This window comes from Macrosteles quadrilineatus, unplaced genomic scaffold (assembly GCF_028750875.1).
Source record: "Macrosteles quadrilineatus isolate MER2022 unplaced genomic scaffold, UCM_ALF_1.0 Scaffold_9__3_contigs__length_116548681, whole genome shotgun sequence".
Lineage (NCBI taxonomy): Eukaryota > Metazoa > Arthropoda > Insecta > Hemiptera > Cicadellidae > Macrosteles > Macrosteles quadrilineatus.
Window position 1 is genome coordinate 91,161,636 of NW_026542602.1, and position 23,608 is coordinate 91,185,243.

At 32.6% G+C, this 23,608-nt stretch overlaps 1 protein-coding gene across 7 annotated transcripts in view; it reads left to right on the top strand.

Moving 5' to 3' along the window:
- Positions 1-22,098, top strand: part of LOC129003884 (collagen alpha-1(XVIII) chain-like) — a 427,462-nt gene extending 405,364 nt beyond the window's left edge. For 3 of the 7 annotated variants that reach the window (XM_054432216.1, XM_054432222.1, XM_054432221.1), the window contains 24 exons: positions 159-258; positions 1,368-1,420; positions 2,206-2,325; positions 3,421-3,438; positions 3,967-4,128; positions 5,588-5,696; positions 6,090-6,178; positions 7,163-7,192; positions 9,353-9,523; positions 10,859-10,976; positions 11,499-11,603; positions 11,904-12,025; positions 13,402-13,662; positions 14,560-14,646; positions 15,233-15,364; positions 16,097-16,202; positions 16,640-16,708; positions 17,117-17,208; positions 17,423-17,515; positions 18,717-18,857; positions 19,261-19,275; positions 19,694-19,888; positions 20,117-20,232; positions 21,007-22,098. In XM_054432216.1, the coding sequence (XP_054288191.1) occupies positions 159-258; positions 1,368-1,420; positions 2,206-2,325; positions 3,421-3,438; positions 3,967-4,128; positions 5,588-5,696; positions 6,090-6,178; positions 7,163-7,192; positions 9,353-9,523; positions 10,859-10,976; positions 11,499-11,603; positions 11,904-12,025; positions 13,402-13,662; positions 14,560-14,646; positions 15,233-15,364; positions 16,097-16,202; positions 16,640-16,708; positions 17,117-17,208; positions 17,423-17,515; positions 18,717-18,857; positions 19,261-19,275; positions 19,694-19,888; positions 20,117-20,232; positions 21,007-21,238 (2,736 nt within the window). In that variant the 3' untranslated portion in view covers positions 21,239-22,098. The remainder of the gene's footprint in view (positions 1-158; positions 259-1,367; positions 1,421-2,205; positions 2,326-3,420; positions 3,439-3,966; positions 4,129-5,587; positions 5,697-6,089; positions 6,179-7,162; positions 7,193-9,352; positions 9,524-10,858; positions 10,977-11,498; positions 11,604-11,903; positions 12,026-13,401; positions 13,663-14,559; positions 14,647-15,232; positions 15,365-16,096; positions 16,203-16,639; positions 16,709-17,116; positions 17,209-17,422; positions 17,516-18,716; positions 18,858-19,260; positions 19,276-19,693; positions 19,889-20,116; positions 20,233-21,006) is intronic. The other 4 variants (XM_054432217.1, XM_054432220.1, XM_054432219.1 and 1 more) reach the window with 4 other exon arrangements.
- The last annotated feature ends 1,510 nt before the right edge of the window (positions 22,099-23,608 follow it).

Consider the following 23,608-nt stretch of genomic DNA (forward strand, 5'->3'; position numbering starts at 1 on the left):
GAAATGTTTTGTGTAAAGTGTGTTTAAGCTAAAACAAGCTCTACTTCCTAACCCTAATCCTAGGTCCTTTAAACTATAACTATAAGTAAGCAGATCTAGCGTGTGTTAATATACATGTGCAACATGTATTATCGAATGCATATTTTGTGTTTTTACAGATAGACCAAGAAGGAGGAGACGCGTATGGCGAAGGAGAAGAAGAGAGTACCGGTAGAATAGACTCATACCCTCCTGTACTACCCCTACCAGATAGCTCAGGTTCGTTTTGCAAATATAATATACTTTATATTTTTATTTTATTTTATTTTACCTTCCAACGGTCAAGAACCAATTTACAATATGTTGTATAGATGACTTAATCTAACTTAAACATATGCATACAAAAATAATTTTTTACAATGACATGCAGTAAGTAAATACAATTTGAGCAGTATCAAAATAGACGTACACAAAGTAGAACTTTAAATAACAACCAATGAACAAGAACAACAAACAAGAATAGTAAGTGAAAATATAAATGAACGACTGTTTGTCGTTAAATATATGAGTTTCAACAATAACAATAAATATGTGAGTTTTACAATAACAATAATATATGAATTTCAACAGTAACAGTCAATATAATTTCAACAATAACAAATAAAACAAGACTTGTAAAAAGAGAGAAACATTCATTGGTTTGAAACAAAAATAATAACAGTAATTTTGGGTGGTAACTATGATGAGTGGTGGAAGTCAGCCAGTACCCTCTTCTGGATTGTTTGATCAAAGTACCCTCTTTCTATATTGATCAAAGAAGGTCCTTTAAATATTGTATTATTAATTTCATAGTCCCTGTCAAAGTAGTAACTGGTATCGTAATACTAATGTGCAAAACATCGAAGAGCTAAATCGAATAAAATATATATACATTTATTCTATTTGGGAAGCAGAAAATAAGAAAGCACAGATTGACATTTTACTCCAAATATTTACATGAATGACCATTCCAATAAATGCATCATGATGTCGGTAAAATGGGTTAGTTTTTGGTAATGAAGGTGTTAATTTCCATAGTATATAAATGTGAAACTGTTACCTTAACATAATTTAATTGGGAACGTGATAAAACCAAAACTGAAGGCAAACTGATTAGGTACAAACAAACTCATAATAATGTAATAAAACAACATGGACCACATTTTATGAACAAATAAGACAGGCAAGTTAAATATGTAGGTAAGTTATACGTTACAACTCATTAATCTAATAAAACACATTTAATAATTTCAATTACCTACCCTAAGAAAGAAACTGTTCAAATAGTAGATATGCCAGTAAAATGTATATAGAGATCTTCTAATTAGTTGATTTCATTGTGTTATTAGACTACAGTCCTGGAAGGAGTTTCAAAGGGGAGAAAGGAGAACGAGGACCACGGGTAAGTAAACTGCTGGGCTGGACGTCTTTCCAAAATAGTGTATTTCTGTCTGGATGATAGCGTTACCTGTTATTCTTTTATAAACATATAGTATTTGCGATACAAAATAAATAATTTGTAAGTATTAAACAACCAATGGCCACATCACCTGTTTTTGGTGTTTATTGTGAGTTTATATAGTAGCTCAGAGTAAAATTAACAGAATATAAATATTTGATTTCATGGTTTCACGGATTAGGTATTCTAGAATATGGAATTTGGCTAAGGCATAATGCTAAAAAAATATTAACCAGGCTGCTTTATATGATTTTGTCAAAAGGTATCCGAAAACTGTTTCTTTAATTAAAATTACAAAATGTCCCTTTTTTCTTTGTTTGAAGTTCATTGTTGGTGATGGTGAGTTAATGTTGTTCAAAGGTTTATTGCGGACATTTTCCATCACGAATGTAAAATACAATACACAACGTTTCGGGATCTGGAATCTGATCCCGTCTTCAGGTGAAAAAACTTAACTAACACATTACAACTAACAATACACAAACGCCCAACCTAAGTTGGAATACACTACCGAGGGTAGTAGTCAAAAAATATGCACTGTTAGCAGTCAAGTCATGATACAACATGCAATTAATAACAAATCACAAAACACTATAATCTAAAAAAGGTTGTGTATTGTATTTTACATTCGTGATGGAAAATGTCCGCAATAAACCTTTGAACAACGTCCCTTTTTTGTTTTATTTACGCCCATTGCACACCTGACCATGTTATATTTTATATTTTAGGGACCCCCAGGAGAATCGATACGAGGGCCCCCCGGCCCTCCAGGTCCACCAGGACCCCCTTTTTCTGGGGGAGGTCGACTTTCCTACGGAACAGACTTCAGTGGCTCGGGAGATGACGGGGTAAAAGCTTTATAGTCATTGCTTACTTAACCTATAAAATTGATTAACTTTAATACATAAAAATCTAATTATTCAATGACTCATGACTTATCCATCACATATAGCTAATTTAATGTAAAGCGTTCAATTAATTTAATTCAATTTAAATTCATTCAATTTAATGTAATTTAAGAATTGAATTCTCAAACTTTCTGACCTGCTACAACGTACGTTGTGTACGTGTCAACGAGACAAACCTGACTTGCTCGACGTTTTCTACGACCAAACATCGTGTTTATTTTTATTTGATCTTTTTGAACTTGGTGTCGATAATAGGGCACTTTCAATAAAAGTGTTCATGGAATCTTTTCATAGAATCAGCCATTTTTTGTAATTGAAATTTTAAAATGTAAAATGGCCGCCGTCGTGACATTTTTAATTGGATCAAGATAAATTTGTTTTCTTACATGAGTCACTTGTACAGGCATGCCAAGTTTCTTAACAATCGGTGTGATCAATCAGATAAAAAGGTGTAAAAATTGGTGAGATCAATCCAAATATAAAAATGTCTATTTAAAAATACAAAAGGTGGATATCTGGTAAACGAAGCAATTTCGGATAGAGATGTATTCTTGATTTTCTCTTTACCCTAGGAATCACTACGTAAATTATGTCCCTATCTTTTTTGAACACCTTGTATACACATCAAAGTGTCGCATCGTGCATTAAGTGTGCTTCAGAAAATCTCAGCATACAAATAACTTTTACTAAAGGATTTAAAAATACTTCCTATAACATATAATACAAGAGTGGTCCCGGAATGACTTCATTTAGGAGATTTTATAAAGTGGCTGTATGCATGCTTTCAATGTCCTAATGCAAGCATAAAATTTAATTAGTAGTTAATTTCCATTTTCCAATGATTATTCCTCCGATTTTCATAGCTTTAGTTCACAGGTGATAAATTTAATGTTCCATTCGTTAGCCTACTATAGCAGAAAGCAGGTTAAACAGGTACGGTAGTTTAACATTACTTCTTCAACCATTGATTTTGAAATAACCTGTATTTTTATACAATTCATTGGTTTTCAAATGATATTTTTATGTTCGTGCTAGCAATCGTATGGATCACAGGTGTGTACCTAATAGTTTTAACATATTTGTGTAGTTCCCAAATACCTCAAATTGTATAAATGTTTTGTTTGTAGTTTGTATATTCTTTAAAATGTTGTAGTTTAGAAGTTAAACATTCAGTTGCAATATTAATAATCCTATCAAAGAGATATAATTATTATAAATTCATACCAAATCAATTTGTTAAAGTACCGTACTACAAAAAGTAATTTTATACAGTTGTTGTGATAGTAGTAATGTAAAAATATATTTGCAATATTTTAGCAAACATTACAGTACTTTATTTCTAGTACGCCTACGAAAACGACTGTGCACGTTATACTATTTAGTACAAATTTTACAAATCCTTTGGGTAAAACAACAGTTGCTAGTGAGTGAAATAAATGGCCTTTCCTACTCTTGTATTGTCAATTTAATCGGTTCGAAATTATTAAATAGCTTAATTATAAATTACAAAAAAAACTGGCAATTCAATTAACCATGTGATCATAAAAACAATTGGTATAATATTTGTGTGTTCTCTTACAGATATTCGGTATCGGAGATGATCTGACGGGTCCCCCTGGACCTCCTGGGATATGTTCCTGTAACCTGACAGAGATGTTGAACACCTTCAGTCATCCAGACATCATCCCAGGACCTCCGGGTATCCCAGGGATAGATGGCAAGCAGGGTCCACCTGGAGTTCCGGTGAGATTAAATTTGTTGTATTTTATATTTTTCATCCAAGAAATTAATTGTGAGCAGTAAGTTTTATGTAGAATAAGAATTTCTCGACCGTTTCCATTCCAACTATTACTAAGAGTCTGGCTAACAGATTAACGGTTGTTTAAAATTCCAGGATGAAAAAAATATATTTAACCAACAATTGGTGGTCGAAGTATTTGATCATTTTATATTACGTAACAACGATGATATTAAAAGTTGTTCATCAAAAATTACATATTCCTAACTAACGTTGGCAATTTGTAACTTAAAGGTACTCGTGACATAGAACCTTTACCAGGCTTATTTTCTTTCCTTTTAATGCATTCTAGATGAAAATGGATCAATAGCTACCGAATCATAATATTTAACAACTAAACAAAATAACAAAATAAACAAATTCGAGCAATTGCAAAGTATTACAGGAGTTATTTCAAAACGAATAATAGTGTTATTTACAATGTGTTTAAAAGAGTCAACTCAAAGATAACCGGTGTGTAGCTCATGAAGATACTCACGATGTATATAAAACAGTAATCAACATTTCCTCTAAATATTGTATCATTTCATAACCTCTGGTACGGTATTGTTTTTTTTATGTTTTCTACAAACATTTCCTGACTTATAGCCATATAAGGTTGTATGGACAAAAACCTTAAGAGATTCTACCACCTTAAAACCTTAAGTTTGTTTACATGGGTTTATCTTCGTTATTGATAAGCCTAAAGCATTCCGGCCGGTTTCTCCTCCTCAAAATACTTCGCTGTACAGGCAACACAGGTCATTGATAGAGGGCCAATTGAGAACGAAAAGTCGTTTTGGGGTAGTGTTAGGGCACATTTGTAACCTAATAGTTGAGATTGAGCTGCGGTCGTTATCACGATTACGCCTCCTGTCTTTGTTTCCTTGTCGTCGCGTCGGAGGCATTTAAAAGAAAAAAAAACAACAAATAACAAATTTAAGCTACAATCATGCTAACACGATCCGTCATAGCTACACAAAACTACGATAAATACACATATCTGAGATACAACCATACTAACACGATCTGTCTTGGGGTTATGTTTACACAAACTCAAAATAGTAAATAAATGTACTCAATGCGTTTCATTGAATTGAAAAATAAATAACAGCAATTAAATTATACAACTGATCAGCTGATCAAAATGTAAAAAATAATGTTTTCCATATGGATAACTTTGGAACTTATCCAACTCAAAGCCACTGGGGCATAGCCCAAGGGACTTTTTAAAAAATTTAAGGCCAGTTTGCAAATCTACGCGACACGCTCTTTCCAATGAGACATCAATGGATAAAATCGGTGTAGAAATGGCGGAGGAGTTCAACCGACAAAGTTTCATGTAGCGTATTAATTATATAGATTACTATTAGAAGAAAATTGCAGAATTTCCGCGTTGGATATACCATACGTAATTATTTTTAGGGCATCTCTGGAAGAACAGGAGAGAGGGGAGCCCCAGGTCCCGTAGGAGAGAAGGGAGACCGAGGAGACGTGGGGCCGAGAGGTCCTGAGGGACTACAGGGGCCTAAGGGTAAATATTGCTTACGTAAAAACTCTAATCTACAAATAAAATAAGGTTTACGTTTGCACATGACAACAATTTACTATATGTAGTAGTAAGGATTTCTTAAATACTAACAATGATTTGTTAGACACATAAAGAAAAATCAAACGTACTAAGAATACGTAAGAATTAAAGAAAATCTTTGAAAATAATAAATAAATATTTCAATTGGAAACAAGAACATTTCTATGAACATATTTACTCTATGTTTACTCAATATCTTAAAAAAATAATTCAACTTACATATATATTTTTAGTTAGGGTTTATAACAATAATTCATCTTCAATTTGAGGAATGAGTCACACGGAATACGAACTGAAACTCTTTATTTAGACCAGATTTTTCTTCTTGTTTTTCAGGAGACCCTGGATTACCCGGATTTCCTGGAACGCCCGGGACGCCAGGACCACCGGGTCCACCAGGTCCTTCAGAGTTTTCCAATCTGGATGTAAGTTAAAACCTATGTTTATCATTATAACTAATATCAAACAGTAATAAATTCACAGAGCTGAGTGTCTAACCATGTATGTAGTCTAGTTGTGACAGTTTGTTGCAACAGCGACCAGTTTTAACCTATCCTTTAAGCTCTTTAATTGATCGCATTTGATTTAAATATATTAGGGAGATTATTTTGAATTCCGTTTTGGAATCTTTAAACAAGCTCTTGTATTATTTTTTGCATAACCAATTACTCCTTACTCATAAAATTGTTTTATTAAAATGGAAGGGAAATTTTGCAAACCTCTGACGGAAAAAATATGTGTACAATTAATTACATTTAACTGGCTCAATGAGAAAAATGTGTACGACCAGTACTTTTGAATACACATCTAATAGACTATAAACACCTATAGACAACAAAGATACTTAATTTAAAAAAAAAATTAGATGCCTGGATCCCAAAGTTTTCTCTAGAGATTAAAAATTTACCATGTTAACCCAAAGACAGTATTGGATGGCTTGTTGTATTGTATATTGTACAGTATGCCTGGGAATACAGGGGCTGTGAAATAAGTACTAGCAAGATACAGTTGATCATATTTTTCAATTAGAATTATTACTATAATAAATTTTATTAAAGTATACATATTTACTATAATATGTATACTTACATATTACTATAGAGTACTTTAATAACAGACATGACTGTCTTTATACAATTGTAGATTTGTTCATAAAATATAAAGACATTTTCGTATTAATCCTAATCTGCATCGAAGACTTGGTATTATTATAACCAATATAAAACAGTGATTGTTTATGATTAAAAATCTATACATAGCCAATGTTATCTAGTATACAAAGAATCTTATTACGGTTAAATGCAATTTTTATGCTGATATAGGCCTAATCATTTTTTGCTGGTAGACATTTTACGATATTTATTAACATAAATGATTTCATATGTAACTAATTTGTTTCATGCTATTAGCCTAGCTGGAAGCCAAGATCTATGTTCAAGGTATTAATCTTGCAGCATATACAGTTTATACGCATGCAGATATTTGAGTATTTACCAGTGTTTTGTGTTTAAGTAATATATTTTTCCTACAGTCACCCAACAAAGTTGGCTTCCTTGTACTGTTTATAGTACAGAAAGCTGCTAATTGCTGCATATTTATACTTTGCCGTACGGTTTATACTTTGCCGCACATCAGGATTCCAACGAAACAACACAAAACTGTGTGGTTCTATTATGCACGTAATCCGTGTAAGCTTGGAAATAGGTTGGCAACACTTAAAGATAATAATACTATGAGCAGCTGATTGACTGTTATAACTACGATTTAATCTATCATTTCGTGTTTATAGTTTCGGTAGGTTTTTCTTAACTTTCTGGACTTTTCTTTTAAACGTTTTTAAAACATTCATACAATCTTAATAAACAAGAAAATACCTTTAAAGCATTTTTTTAGGCGCGGAAACCACTTAAAATTACAAAAACATACGGAACTATATTCTCAAAACGCGGAGTACATTTCTTTCCGAGGAAAAATAGTGGAGTGATACGGACCGCGGGTACTACTTTCTCTAGGGCACCATTTGTGTTGCCAGCTGAACCTAAAAACGTGTTGTATAGTGTTTAAAAGACTAATTATTTATATGCTTTATAATAGTGACTGTAGGAAAAATATAATGTGTAACACGAGTGAAAAAGGCCTTTGCTGCACTCGAGATCATTCCGCACTCGCCTGCGGCTCGTGCGTAAACATTGCTCTCGTGTGCAGCAAAGTGCCACTTTCACCACTAGTTACACAAATAACTATAGTAAAAATCATACATATTATTTTCTTTAGACTGAATGGTTTTCCTCATGACATTTTGTGGGGCGTCGTAAAATTTAAAAAGGTTTTAGCACATTTAAAGCACCATCAACAAATCTACTATGTTTCAGTGAATATATATCATGTTTTCCAGAAACTACAATGATAAAACATGCTACCACCAAACAACACAGGTTTAGCAAGTATTATAAAAAAAAATACTTGCACTGATTATAGTAGAGAAAGCTACCAATTCCAGATTTTTTTACTTTGCCCGCAAACGTTTATTTTGTCGCACAGTTTTTACTTTGTCGCTTACCAGTATATTCCAACCAAATAACAAAAAAACAGCGTGCTTTTTTCATACACGTAATACGTGTACGCTTGGAAATAAGTTGGCAACACTTAAAGATACTATGACTACAATCAGTTGTTTAACCTAACCTAAAAAGTGATGTTTAGTGTTTGAAAGACTATGCTTTAACTGTAGGAAAGATATAATTTGTAACAAGAGTGCAAAGCCACTTCGCCCACTAGGTACGCAAATAACTTTTCTTCACGAAGATATATTTACCACTAAGCACATTCTACTTCAATGAACATTTTGTAACGAATATCTCACACTTTGTGTTTAATGACACAAAGGATATTAATTGCAATTTGAAACTGTTGGTAACTCAACCAAAAATGGTTTAATCAAAGTCGCAAACGGACCACTACCACTACTGATGTGGCAAGTGTAATGTGACGAGGGAGGTAACCTTCTCCCTCCCACATTTTGCTCGTATATTAAAATTAATAAACCCCTCCCTTTGCTACTCGTATTCCTTTATCATAAACGTGTTACAATATTTTACAGAAAATTAAATTTGTTGGAACCTTGACGTATTGGGCGTATCACACGCATGACTTAGTTAAGAGCCATATGATTGTAAGGTGTTTCAATTCAAATTCAATTATTTACCTACTGTCAATCCTCCTGACACTTACAATAATTCATCAATTACATCCAATTTAAGTTTTAATTAAATACTAGCATAGATAGTCATGAGTAACCGATATATCCAGCTACGGTAATGTGGGAGTACTGTAGTCTTTGTATATACATTATTTAAAAATAATTTGTTTACTAGCATTAACAGTTATTATGGTTTAACATTTATTCTTCTAAGTTGTGATGAGATTGACTAAATTGGTAGCACACGTCAAGTGTAAAGTAGGCTAAAATAAAATATGCCTGGTTGTTCTAAAAATCCTACGAAGGGGACTACAAAAACATCTTAAGCGCATCACGAATTTTGAACATAAAAGACTTTACCGACCTTCTTGTTACTTTAAACAATCTGTTTCCCACATAGGAGACTCTGATGGGCGCTGGCTTCGATTCGTCCGTTGGTCGACCTGGAACACCTGGACCTAAAGGGGAACCTGGAGTGGACGGGGCTCCAGGACTGAAGGGCGACAGGGGGTTTCCGGGGGATAAGGGAGAAAGAGGAGAAGGAGGACAAAAGGGACAAAAAGGAGAGCGAGTAAGTATTCTTATAATTGATCAAAAATTAATATAAATGTACATTTTCAAAGCAATACATTTTAATTTACGTTCATAAACGTATGATATCAATATTAATAAGGTATTAAAATCAAGCATATTTAATATAGGCCTACGTGTTTAGTTTCAACTAAGTTTTGTACAACTTGATATTCTTTTTTGCGAATTTTTATATCAGGCAAAAATTTATTTTTTATTCCCACTATAATTATATTGTGTAGTTCTGTTGTGTTAGGATGGTGTTTTTTTTAAATTCCATTTAATATCTAGATTACTAACCTTCTTGATCAATACGTTGTTACTAACCGTTCGTAAAAAATGACTGTAATATATTTTTATTTTTTTGCATTTTATATCAAAGATGTATACTAATTAGTGTTTGTATCTTACAATTTTAAGTATAAAAGAGCTTGAACACTATTTTTAGCTCTTTCCATCAGGTTAAGGCTAATATCATACAAATATTTTGATTTATTAACTTTTTGACTTATATTATCGTATTTGTAAATAAAATTGAAAAAATATACCATTTGTTTACTAAGAAAATTTCACTTTTCACATAAATATTAACTACGTTTTTAAATTTTTAGATGATATTATAACACAAAATAGGTTAGGTGATAAATTATAAATTGATGTTTCCTAAAATAAAGATTTTTCTCACAACTCATAATGCAAATCAACATATACAAAACTTTAGATACCATGAAGTATTTATAAAGGTCCAACCAGTCTTATGCAATTTATATTATGTTAAAATTTAAAAATATAAAATGGTTTATGTGATAAATGATAAATAGTGCTCTCCTAAATAAATATTTGTTTCACAAACTTCATATACCTCAATGTATACATAGAGGTACAAAACACTTACTTATGATATCGTTAAAAAATGTTAATTTATTTATAAACATTTGTATTTAATTTGTTTATATTGTTTATATGTGTATTTTTTACGGCACTATTTTAACTACCATTTAAATAACCATTCATATTTTTCACAATGTACTCTTAACTGCACGGACGCAAGTGTTGACTCCGGCTTTGATTCGCAGAATTTGCGAGTTGTTATTAATCTTTAAACGGTAAAAAATACATAAAAATTGGTTGCTGATCAAATATTTTAAGAAATTATAGTAAAAAATCCACAATAAATATGTACGTTGGAGAAGTAGTTGTAAATATTTCAAATTAAACCAGTGGTATTTAAAGTTTTTGATAAGATCTGTATTAAATGTACAAAATTTATTTTTAACTTACAGGGCAAACAGCCTGGGAGTAGAACTGGTATTTTATTGTTGATGTGTTATAACAGGGACATCAGGGACCTACAGGAGTACAGGGCTTCAAGGGAGAACCAGGCACTCCGGGTACAGAGGGGAGGCAAGGGATGCCTGGCGAAAATGGTCGTCCTGCCAGCAAAGGAGAAAAAGGTAAGATAAATGTTAAAGTTACAATTTCTAAATTTGTGTAGTTTAAAAAAAAACTCATCATTATTTTGTGATTTAATATTTTGAAATTTAAAATCATTAAGAATGTATATGTTAATTGGTTTAATTTCAAAGACAAATAAATGTTCTTTTTGGTCTGCCATCATCCTTATCAGTAAGCTCAGCAAAGGTTTTGGTGACTGATGCTATATGTATTGAATAGCATTACACCACTTAACCATTGCATTTTTTTGTTTTGTGGATAGCATATGAATGTCTGTATAGCAAAAACAATTTCACAATATCTTCAATGTTTTTGTTTTTTTATGTGATCTGTTTTGTTTCTGACGTACTTAGTTATACATATTTGCCTTAGTGATGTATGAAACCTAGTAAAATAAATTTTACCATTATTAATTTGATGTGCAAAATAATGTGCAGTAAATATTCTGAGAATAGATCCATTCATGCTACTATGTTTCATGGCAGAATATAAGATTTATTTTGATTTGATTTTTCTTTCAGGTGATTCAGGGTCCCCAGGAGCCCCAGGTCCCCCCGGTCCGCCAGGAGTTGTTCCTGCAGGATTTGATCTGGAACTGACAGGATCTGGCCTGGGATCTGCTGCAGGTACTAACCAAGGAAATATTATCATTGCAAATTAGTAGGACTATTAAATGTATTAAAATCGTATGTAATTGGTAAAGTTATTACAATGGATATTATAAAGACTAGAATATATCAATTGTAAACAGCTTATACATACATGTACATAAATCATCATGAAATTCAAACATACTGTTTTCCTTGTTTTACTGCTGCTATTTGTATCTATAACAATGATCAAATAATAATAAAGAAAATAGATAGCAAAAAATGAACTACGAAACAATGCATTATTTTAATTAAGTGTTTCTGTAACTGTTTAAGAATTCGGTATGAAAGGGGAGACAGGACCAAAAGGAGAGAAGGGTGAATCTGGTGATAAGGGAGACAGAGGAGAGCTGGGCCCGAGTGGTCCATCTGGAATACCTGGATCTGTTGGATCTCCGGTACGTAACAGCATTTTCTATTTTCTGTGTTACTAAAAATGTTGTAAAAAGTTTGTTAAATAGATATTTTCAATCCCTCACGATTAACTTTATATGCGATTTAATTTTTGTTTTACAAATCAATCTTCAATGAAATTAAGTGAATAGTTAATAAATGTATTTTTTTGTAATAAATGTATTTCGATTATACAAATTAAGCTTACTGGTTATATCTTATGGTTTTATGGTTTGTACACAATTTGGTCAAGCATTAGATTCTAACTAGGTCAGCGTTTTCATTTGAAATAGCAAGGAGTAATATTATTAAATTTAAAACGTAATCATTTATTTCTCATTTAACACTTTACCACGATTTTTGTAACAGAAATCTGCAAATCTTTTACAAAAGTTAACACTCTTACTAAATCTTACATAAGAAGATTCTTATTTGAGATGAAAGAGCGTGAATGGTTCTATTACATCCACCCTTTCACAAGAGATAAGTGAAACTGAAAATGTATTGATATATAGAAAAACTCGCAAAAATCCTTCCGTGAAATTGTATTTGGTTGATATTATTTAAGTCGAAATAACTGTGAGATAAGTAAGAAATGGAGCTGACAAAGATGTGATATCTCTTGGTATTGCATCAAAGTGTTTCACATCACAGAGCTGCACATTGCAGTCTGCCAATCTTCTAGACTTCATTCACTCTCAGCATATGTGTTCGGCTCACTCTGTTTTCTGTATTCAAAGTCTCCTTTTGTGTTTCCAAGCTAGAGTTTGTTTGAAAACTTATAAATACGGTCACTGAACATCAAAACATTTGATGTAAAATGTTTAGATACATAGTAAATTAAATTTTCTTGGTTGAAATAGTTGACGTTATACATAGTAAATGATTCTGTATTTTTATTTAAGAGTGAATTAGATATAGTATAGTGTGTTTAATTTTCCAGACACTTAATTTTAAATTAATTAAGGTAAAATTATGTGTTGGATTATATGTGATGGATTATATTAGATTAAAATTATTAGTAAAATTAAATACAAAATGTTTACGTTTGCATGTTTTTACAATAGGTAATGGAACTCCTTCAATCATAAAGTCTCTAATTTCTAGTTTTATGGTGTATTTATATTCATAACCATACCGTAAAAATATATTTTCTTTCATAACTAAAAATAATAAAGTAATTAACACAAAAAACTTTTACTTTAAAAACAATCTAATAGTTTCCATTTTGATAATGGCATCGTAATGGAAATTATTATAAATAATTGTTCAGGTTTGTTAACTTTGGGGGGATTGACGAAATATTACAAGAATGCCCTTTATGAAAGATACATAATATCTCAAGTAGACTTACTTTTATAACAGTATTTCTTCCTCTTAGGGTCCAGCAGGTGAGAAAGGTGAACCAGGATCTCAAGGACTCATAGGTCCTCTTGGACCAGTGGGATCCAAGGGAGAGAAAGGGGAGCGAGGACCTCCAGGTACAGCAATGTCAGGAGAGGAGGGAGAGTTGATCACAGTCAAGGGAGAAAAAGGGGAAAGAGGCAAAAGGGGAAGAAGAGGGAAACCAGGACCTCCGGGGCCGATGGGTCCTTCGGGAAAACCAGGTCCTATTGGGGAGATGGGTATTCCTGGGTTTACGGTAAGTGTATACGCTGTTTAGCGTTCAATATGTTCGACAGTTTGAAGTCAAATATATAACAAAAATACATGGTTTCTACCTCATATTAATATCTTTACGCTAGGCTTTAGCCCATAATCCCATTAATTTAAGCTTTTCCTAAGTAACAGTCGCTATATCACTTTGAAATTAATTTGTTGTTGACAATCAGCGGGATTTGAACCCATAACCTCGGGGAACAGTGCTTTCTTTCTACAATAGGTTGGTCCCCTCACAGTTCGCTCCCTATATTTGAAATGGTTAGGTTCATAGAGACAGAACAAGAGCAGTGCGCAACATGCAGCACGTTATCTTCCTACAAACATTAGTTGACTTTAGTTATTCCTATTACATGACAGCTCTTGATGGAATCACAAATCTTTCGAGTCAATACTGAAACGAATAGCAGGAATATCTGTTTTTGTATTCAGTGCATGTCCTCTCCAGAGATGCCTTTTCCATAGGAAGGGAGACGATCTTTAATCTACTATCAACAATTGTTATAAATAGTTTCCATATTTTTAATTAAATATACTGTCAATATGTTTCTTTAATAACATGATGCCAATGTATGTTTTCATGCATCGATTGGACTCCAGAAGAGTGATGTACGTATTTTTGGAGTCTATACATTTTATTTTGTGCCTGTTTTTTAGCTAAATTTATTCAAACTTGTAGCTTGCACACACCCCAAGTCAAGCAGAAATGTATTTTTAAGAAAATATACATTGCAATGTAACACTCTGTATTTTATTACCGTAAAGCTGTTAATTATTACTTAAATATGTTTTAGGCATAAAAGCTTTATGGGCCAAATATTTTTATGGAGATACCGCCTTTTTATGAGTCTAATTGAATTGCATTACATATATTTCACAGGGGCTCCCTGGTCGACCAGGATTGCCAGGAGAAAGAATGATAGGCCCTAAAGGAGATAAAGGTGAACCTGGACAAGTTTTAGACGTGGTAAGTATGATGTAGTCTAAAATCATTTTTCATAAAATATACAAAAGTATTATAAGTGATAAAAATGATATTTAGTTTACACATCTAAAAGTAAACTGTCAACTGAACCAAGTCACTGTATACGTTTTTTTACGTGATAAATTAAGTCATATTCAGAATCATTTCTTAAATCTGATCAAAATTGGGCCCATGCTACAATGAATTTCTTATTACTGTATTGTTTTAAGATGTTTCTTCTTTTTTTGTATAATTCGATGGTCACTTTCTTGGTCCGTATTGAAATTTATTTTTTTTTCATCACATATCTGTTAAACCAATTTTAATAATTTGAACCAATTAAGTACTTAAGTAATTAAGTACACATTGTTGTGGAAATCAAAAGTCATAAAATTTGCTTAATTCTTTTCTATCGTGAAAGACTCCTTAGGTATCAACTCAGTTAAGTATTCCCCTAGCTAGAGGCATACGTGTACCAACTATTACAAACAATAATTTTCAATAAAATTACGTAATTTGTCTTACTAACTTAAAAAAACACAATGCTCTCAATCTGTATACGAGTAGACTTTATCGAACTCAATTTCAGATAAAAGGTGAGAAAGGAGACCCTGGCATGGATGGGAAAGCAGGACCCCCAGGCCCTCCTGGAATGCCGGCCCCTGGGGCAAACACGCAATACCTCCCTCTACCAGGCCCGCCCGGGCCACCAGGCCCCCCTGTGAGTAACTTAAAAGAGCAGCTACATCATTTTATTTTAAAAGCAGAATATAAAACCTTTAAGATGGTCGCATAAGTGTTCTGGAGATTTTACCTGTGGAAAGCTAGAAACGTAGTGTCAATGATAATGCCACAATACGTTTTCGTTTTAGAGTATGTAGAGGTATAAACATAGTTTGATCAAGTATGTTTCCTTTTACGTATTTACTACCTACTACTAGAAATTGAGTTTGCATGCAAAGCGAATTCCTTGTTTTCCATTCGTTTCTCATTTACTGTCCATGAAATTTGTTCACTTTCTGTTAGTTCTCTTTATGTTTTCTCCGGCGATTACTTTAACCAGACTGTTATCGAACCGGTTCTTATGTTTTAATGAATAACATTTTTGTATAAAATCCATAATTTATTGTTGCGCTGTGTTATATATTTTTTACTTGGCCATTCATTTTTCAATGATGTAGATAACTTTTGGTTACTGAAGCTTTCTAATGAAATCATTGCTTCACACAACTAACTGTGATCCTCTTTAACTTCTTGTTATTCACATATTTATGTCTGCTGACAAGTTGCCTATCATTATATTCCTCGATTAGCTAACACTTTGGATTAAATGAGGAAAATACAAAAAACTAATTAAATATGATCTATACTTCTGGATTTTGGTTTTATTGTAAGATATACCCTGGAGATAGCGTGTTCATATATCGTTTACTTACACCACTTATTTACCCAGGGACCTCCTGGAATGCCGGGGATTGGCACGAAGGGGGAGCCTGGACCCCCGGGTCCACCTGCAGGCAGACATGTGTACGGGGAAGCGGTCCATCATCCCAGACAAGGTAGGCTGTTGAAATGTACCTTGGATTACTTTGTGTCAATAAATATGTTTGGGATAAATTTACAATTTATTTAACAAAAATGGTGTAAAAGAGACGTGTGGAATGAAAAATATGTTGTAGTTAACAAAAGAATGGGTTTATCTTCATGCGTAAAAGAATGGGTTTATTGGTTTATTGTTTATTTTTGTTTAGCTTTCAATGTTCGCTATCATTTCAGTCTAAAACTTACTTCAAAATTTATGTTTCATGTTATGATATGGGTACATAAATTATTTAATCTACCTTAATTACGAAAACTATTCAGAGTATTTTAAGTTATCTTTCAATATCATCGAACAGGTAATAGTATTAAACACATACAACTTTATAATCAATCTTAACACCACATACAAATCTGCAGAATAAACCATAACATTTAACATTTCACACGCTGCAAGGACACCGTGGAAGTTTAGACGAACTCAAGGCTCTTAACAATCTCCACGGCGCGAGAGAAAAGTTTGAAAGTGAGTTACAAATGTGTTGCTATTATATGCAGACCAATAGATCAAAATTATAACTGTCATCATTATATTCAATATATCATGACATGCTGATATAAACCGCTCCTCTGGAACATATGTCGGCTTAACATCATCCTAGACTCCTAAAACGCATTTAAGTTCCTTTATATTTTTTGGTAGCTTGAAATGACAGCCTTTCTTTAGTAGGTCTAAACATTTGTGTTAAATGTATGTACATTTTTCTATGTTATATAATTTTAAAAACAATAACGAATTATAGCTTTAGTAAAAATATCAGTATAACCAGGTGTCAGATCACAAATGTTTTGTCTATTTTCCAAACAACAAGTATTTATAAATAACTTATATTTTGTTAATTCAACAACCTTATATCATAATATTTTTAAACAGGTTCGTACAAAACGACAGAGGCAGGAAAGGACGAAACTGTAAGGATAGTGCCTGGAGCAGTCACCTTCAAAACATTACAGGACATGGCCACGGTATTGTATTTACTGAGAAACAAACTTGCAAACAAATATTTTGAGGAGAAAACAAAACATTTTGAATGTATGCTGTATTACATACTTGACATAATTTTACATTCCAAATTATTCATAATATGAATTAAGTTAACCAATATGATATTTGTTATTCTATTATTTTGACGAGGATTGCTAATATTCCTAACTTTATCTTATGCCTTTGTATTTTCAGACATCACTAATGTCACCAGTGGGAACGCTAGCATATGTTATAGATGAAGAAACTCTCCTTGTGAGAGTCAATAACGGCTGGCAGTATCTTCTGGTACGTATCTTTTTCATACACAAATAATTTCAAAAAATTCTAACCTTGTTATATTCCCTGTATGTTTACCTCTTACGTATTGTAATATTACAATGACATTTACAATATCTTAGTTTGTACGTAACCTAGCTACTTAGTACTTATACATTATAAAACTGAGGAATATTGGTGGTTTATACTATCCACTTGAACCAAGACACCTTTTAACCAAATACTGTAATATACTCGTATGACTTTGAACAGAAAAAAAAAAACACTCAATTTGACGTTACAGTGGTTTTTGTGCTTTACGTGTGCCAAAAATGTCTTTTTCATCACTCTGTGTTCGAAAATAGCCAATTTTTGTACAGCTGAGATCTTCAAATATCGTTAACTTCCATACAACAAAAACAAATAGTGATCAGTTGACTTTTCCTGACTTAACATTACTTTCACTACACAAACAGTACTTTTTCTAACATCAACAAAGTTGCGACTGAAGTTCCCGGTTAACTTAAAAGGAGCGAACACCATTGTGTTTTAATTAAAAATACACAACAGAATATTGATTTATTTAAATACAATTTTTATTAACAGAGTTTATAACTTGCATTAATATCAAATTTAGACTAGTTTAAATAGTTAAGAAACACAATTAAATCTGACAGAACATAGAGTAGAGAGCACTGATTATTTGTAATATTAATAATTGTAACGCTAACATTATAATTTGTACACCCGTATTTTGTTAAGATTATAAAAACTAATAGATTATGAAATATCGGATATTTTTTCGGTTTGATGAAATAGTTTTGTTTTATCGGGATAAAAAGTATCGTTCAATATTCGTCACGAAACTCCCATTTCGGGGATTGTCTTTGACTCGCATGAAAAACACTATTTCACCCCGAAATGGGTCACTTTCGTGACTAGTAGTGAAATATACTATTGTTAGTATTTAAGTGTAATATCAATAATAGAGACAATCTGATGGATGGAATTATCTGACATTTAGACTGTCGCATACTCTTTAAATAGCTCATTTAAAACAAAAATATAATTTTTGTTTGAATTTAGTACATTTAAACAGCAGGTTCCAAATAGGTCTACTTCAGTATCCGAAAGCCCATGATTTTACATGAATTGAGGTGTATGGCACCAGCGACACGTGCTCCGAGGTAAATTCCTGGGTGTTTTATTATTTATTTTACTTCCTCCACAGCTTGGACAGCTGGTGCCCATCAGTCAGGAGGCTGACGTTGCGCCTCCACCCTCCGTCCCCGTGGAACATCCCAGACCTCCCCCCGAGGCGTCCAACCTCGTATACCACAACCTGCCTATGGACAGCCCTGACATCAGTGTGGTGAGTAACATGCCTCTACAAAGTGTTGAAAAACTGTAAAAAATGATCCTTCTGATTTTAGTTTCATTTCGCTCACCGTATTTCTTCTAATCTATTAATTCCATGTATCTAAACTATTTCTTACGTTTGGTTTTGTAAAGTAAAATTTCTACCTGGATGAAAAGTTAATTGTTCTCAATTCGTGATGGATATGCATAGGAATTTATTCTTTAAAGTTTTCTTGTTCACAATAAATTGTAATATTTATGTAGCTAATAACACTAATGAATATAAGAAAATACTCAGTAATTTCTGCACGAAAGCTTTGAAACGTTCCAAACATAACAACATGGTTTGCAACATAACTTGTAACATTAAAATAGTAAACAATTCTTGCAAGATTTTTTTGTTTTGTGCTGCCAAGCCCGAGCCTAGAGTGGTAAGTAGAAAAAATATAAAAAATAAGTAAACCAAATATTCCATAAACTAATTTTGGCTTTAAAACCCATTTACAAATATATTCAAGGAGTTTTAAATTGGTTTATCTGAATCATCAAATACATATGAAGTAGCTAGGTTTGTATTTGCGACATTGAAGCATTAACCTTTGCTTTTTTTTATAGGAACACGTTCATAGAAACAGTACGTTGTGTGGATTATTCATTTATTTATTTTCCATTCAAGTCGTTCCCGTGGGCTCTGGAGAAGATTATATTGATTACATTGAAGATGATTCAACTTTCGTTGTAACATTTAAACAGTATTCCACTCTTCTCTGACTAATGTCTAGATGAATTGAATTAGCTTTGATTAAAACTTCCAGTATTTCATTGACCTTGTGGTTTATTTTTGTTCAGCTGCGTCTAGCTGCCCTCAACGAGCCCTGGTCCGGCGCCTTGGGCGGACAGCGAGGCGCAGACTACGCCTGTTACAGACAGGCGCGGAGGGCGGGGTTGGGCGGAACCTTCAGGGCGTTCCTGACGTCCAGGGTGCAGGACCTGGAGTCTATAGTACGTGCCTCCGACAGGGGCCTGCCAGTCGTCAACATCAAGGTAGGTCTCCACTGTATGCTGTGTCACCCATAATAGATTGTTCAAATTTGTATTTCTTTACTGGAGAAATGCAACTAAGTGAACTTAAATGGTCACCTCCACACCACGTAATACAACAAGCTTAAATTAAAGCTCTTATTTAACCAAACAACAATGTGCATAGTAATTTTATTTTCCATACACCATTGTTACGATTGTTATAAAAAATACTATCATTTGTGTGTTTAGGGAGATGTTCTTTTCGACTCGTGGAAGGAGATTTTCTCAGGAGATGGCGGATACTTTCCCCAGCCTCCTAGAATATACGCCTTCAATGGCAAAAATATTATTACGGATATAAACTGGTAAGTAACTTTTGTATGGTTAAAAAATTAATGAATTCGTATTTTCACAGAGTGAGGACATATTTTTAAATTTTAGGCTATATTTGTGGATTTTTTCTTTAAAACTATACATCATAGTTTTTAGGTTTAGAGTAAAACCTCTGGCCACATTATTCAGTAGCATTTAGCTTCTTAACGAATACTACACGTTTTTCTAACAGCTAAATTTATAAAGGTTTACAATTATAAACATATTGCAGTCGATTGCGTCTCATTATATTTAGACATACACTTCAATTAACAAACATAATTTACAAACTAAGTTTTTTTTTAGAACCAAATACAAGTCTAAATCACATAACTATGCTGCCTTTTCATAACTAAATTGCATTTGTAGTTCAAAGTGGACAGAACCAATTCCATAAATACCTCTACAATGTACTACAATAATCACTAATAGTCTCGTATGTATGATGGTTGTTAGTTACGAGTTCACGAAGAAGGATAGACTTAATTAGACAATTTACTATTAACTAGGACTATGACCGTTGATCAAATGTGTAATGATGTGACCTGAATCCATATCTGAACATTGAAACGTTGGCTCAACATTTCCTTCAAACCCATCTGCCTTTATCATAAAACCATACCCCTTACTTATCCACTTTAACACAAAAAAAGATACAAGTTAATTCATTTATAGTCTAGCAAATATTTCATTTACGTTGTTTAACGAGTTCACCCTTGTACATCACCCTTTATCATTTAAGCCCTCTAACCCTTTGACTTTTCTAGGCCCCAGAAGTACTTCTGGCACGGGTCGCGCCCCTCCGGCGAGAGAGTACCGGAGTCGTCCTGTGGTGTTTGGGAGACCGACGACCAAGGCAAGTCTGGACTAGCGACATCGCTGCTATCAGAGAGACTGCTAGGCCAGGAGTCGCTATCGTGTAGTCACAGGTTCGCCGTGCTGTGTATAGAGGTCGCAAGCAGCTCCAAGCGACGACGCCGTTCTAGTGCGGACGAATAAGTAGACTCTGCCTAGTGCGGAACCTTTTGTACCGATGCGTTTTGTACTTTTTTATTTGTTAAATAGGCGGAATTTAATTTAGAGCCAGTATTAGTTTCGTAATTAGATTGTTTTTTAAACACAATTTTTGAATAAATTTTAAATAAATTTAAATAATTTATTCGCAGTAATCTGACAAAGTTAACTCCATATGAAAATAATTTTGTTATAGCAAGAATACATTGATTTTAGTTTTAAACTATATTTTACCCAATATTACAAAACATGGGCTTTGTTAATATTTTACAATGGCAATCGAAAGTGAACAATTTTATTTATTATCTAGCTACATTTTATCCGATTATTTTATCATTATTTAAAAAGTTTATACAACGGTTCACGACCTAAAACCATTTCTAAACAAAGCCTAATTAGTTGTGTAGGTTAACCTTAATTTATCCCCTGTTAAGTTTCATTTATAAATTGTATTAAACATAAAAGACCACTAATAACACCAAACTACACTGTGTCTATAGCAGCTTTCAAAAACATCACCAATTAATACGATTTTAAGTATTTAATTTTAAGTTTAGGTTCACGTGTAAATATTATTTAAGGACATATTGTATATACAATTGGTCTGTCTTGGACAGGTGTTAAAGAAGGGTTTAGTTTTAACATGTTAAACACATTTGACCACCGTTTTACTTTAAAGTAAATCTCTACTAATTGAAATTATGCACTTGGAAACTGTATGTCTCTTTATGTAATGTTTTAATATGTATAAAGTGTAGAGTTGTTTTCGGTGATTTTGAACTTTAAAATGGTGCCAACTAGATTTTGTTAAAGAGATAAAAATGTATAAACCGTATGTATTTCAATACCATTATCTGAATTTTGACTTGTTTGTGATGACTGGAATATGTACATTTCTGTTAAAATAAATTTGTGATTGTTTTTTATATTGTCTATATTGTATTCCCGATCAATTAGAATTACCTTTTTGTTAAGTTCTTGCATAAGACGAAACCAGATACGAATAACTGTAGTGTAATTTGTATTACTAAGAAGGCCAGGAAAGTCTGAGAAGGAGATATCTTTAAATCCATAGTTAATACCATATTAAAAACTATATGTAAAATATTGGACTATATCAACATAACTCTCTGTGCAAATATGTCATAATTAATAATTGTGAAATAAAGCATGATACAGTAGAGCATGTTTAAATGATGGGCTAAGAGATGATTGCATATTTACAAATAATACGAATCGTATTCATTCAAACATTTAGTGTTAACAACACAGTTGTAGTAATAGTGTGTTACCTAAACAAACGAGCTAATTTACAACTAACAATAGTACAAAACAAATCAATCATATAATTTCAAAACGTAAATCATATTTTCAGATTGAACAGGACATTCGTTTAAAACAAGTGGTCAGATTCCAAATTTAAGATTTAACCAATCGGAAGAAAGGTTGAGTGTTAAGAAGAGAAGTTTCACAGTTTACCTTAAGTTTTTGCATCATGCATAAGCTGAGGAAGGGTAATTTCTTTTTAAGGGCCTCTTAACGTACCTGGCTAAAGTCAAAAGTTACTTTCTCCATGACAAATAAACAACTCGAATTGTTCCACTAGTGCTCCTAAACAAAAGTCTCTGACCTCTTAATATAAATATTATATTTACTTAAACTGACATTGATAAAACATTAACTATATTATATACTTGTTCTATTAACACGTCCTTATAGCTAACAGTTCAATTATATGTCTTTTTCTGTAGGTAGGGACATGAAAATAACATGGGTGGAGAAATTGGGATTTTTTGTAAAACCTAATACATAGCTTTTTTTATCATAAAACAATGGCTGTCTTAGAATTTAATTACAAGTCATCGGTAAACTGTCAGTGAAAAAAATAACTACCGGTACATCATTAATTTAATTATTGTTAATTTGACCGCTCTGACAATATTGCAGAAAAAAAGTTAACTAGTGAGATTCAATTTCATGATTTATGTTAATCAGAACTATAAATCTTAAAACAAAGTCCCTATTAAATATATGATATGTGGTTGTTCTTTCTCTTTAGAGTATAAAGAAAGCAGTGAAAGATTCCTCTAGTATTTTTTTACAATATTTTTGTAATAACTGTAAAAACTTCTATAATTAAATAATTATAGCAATAAATTCTAAGGATCTTCTTCTAAGAAATAATGTATCTCAGGTTTATTGTTGGTGCCATCATTTATAAACTGATAAAACTTTCACTGTGTTTTTAAGGTGTCGTCATCAACTTGAATTTTAACATCCGAATAAAAAGAGCTTCAAAACACAACAACTCAATTTAGGACTGAGTTAAACATACTGGATTAGTGAAAGAACTAG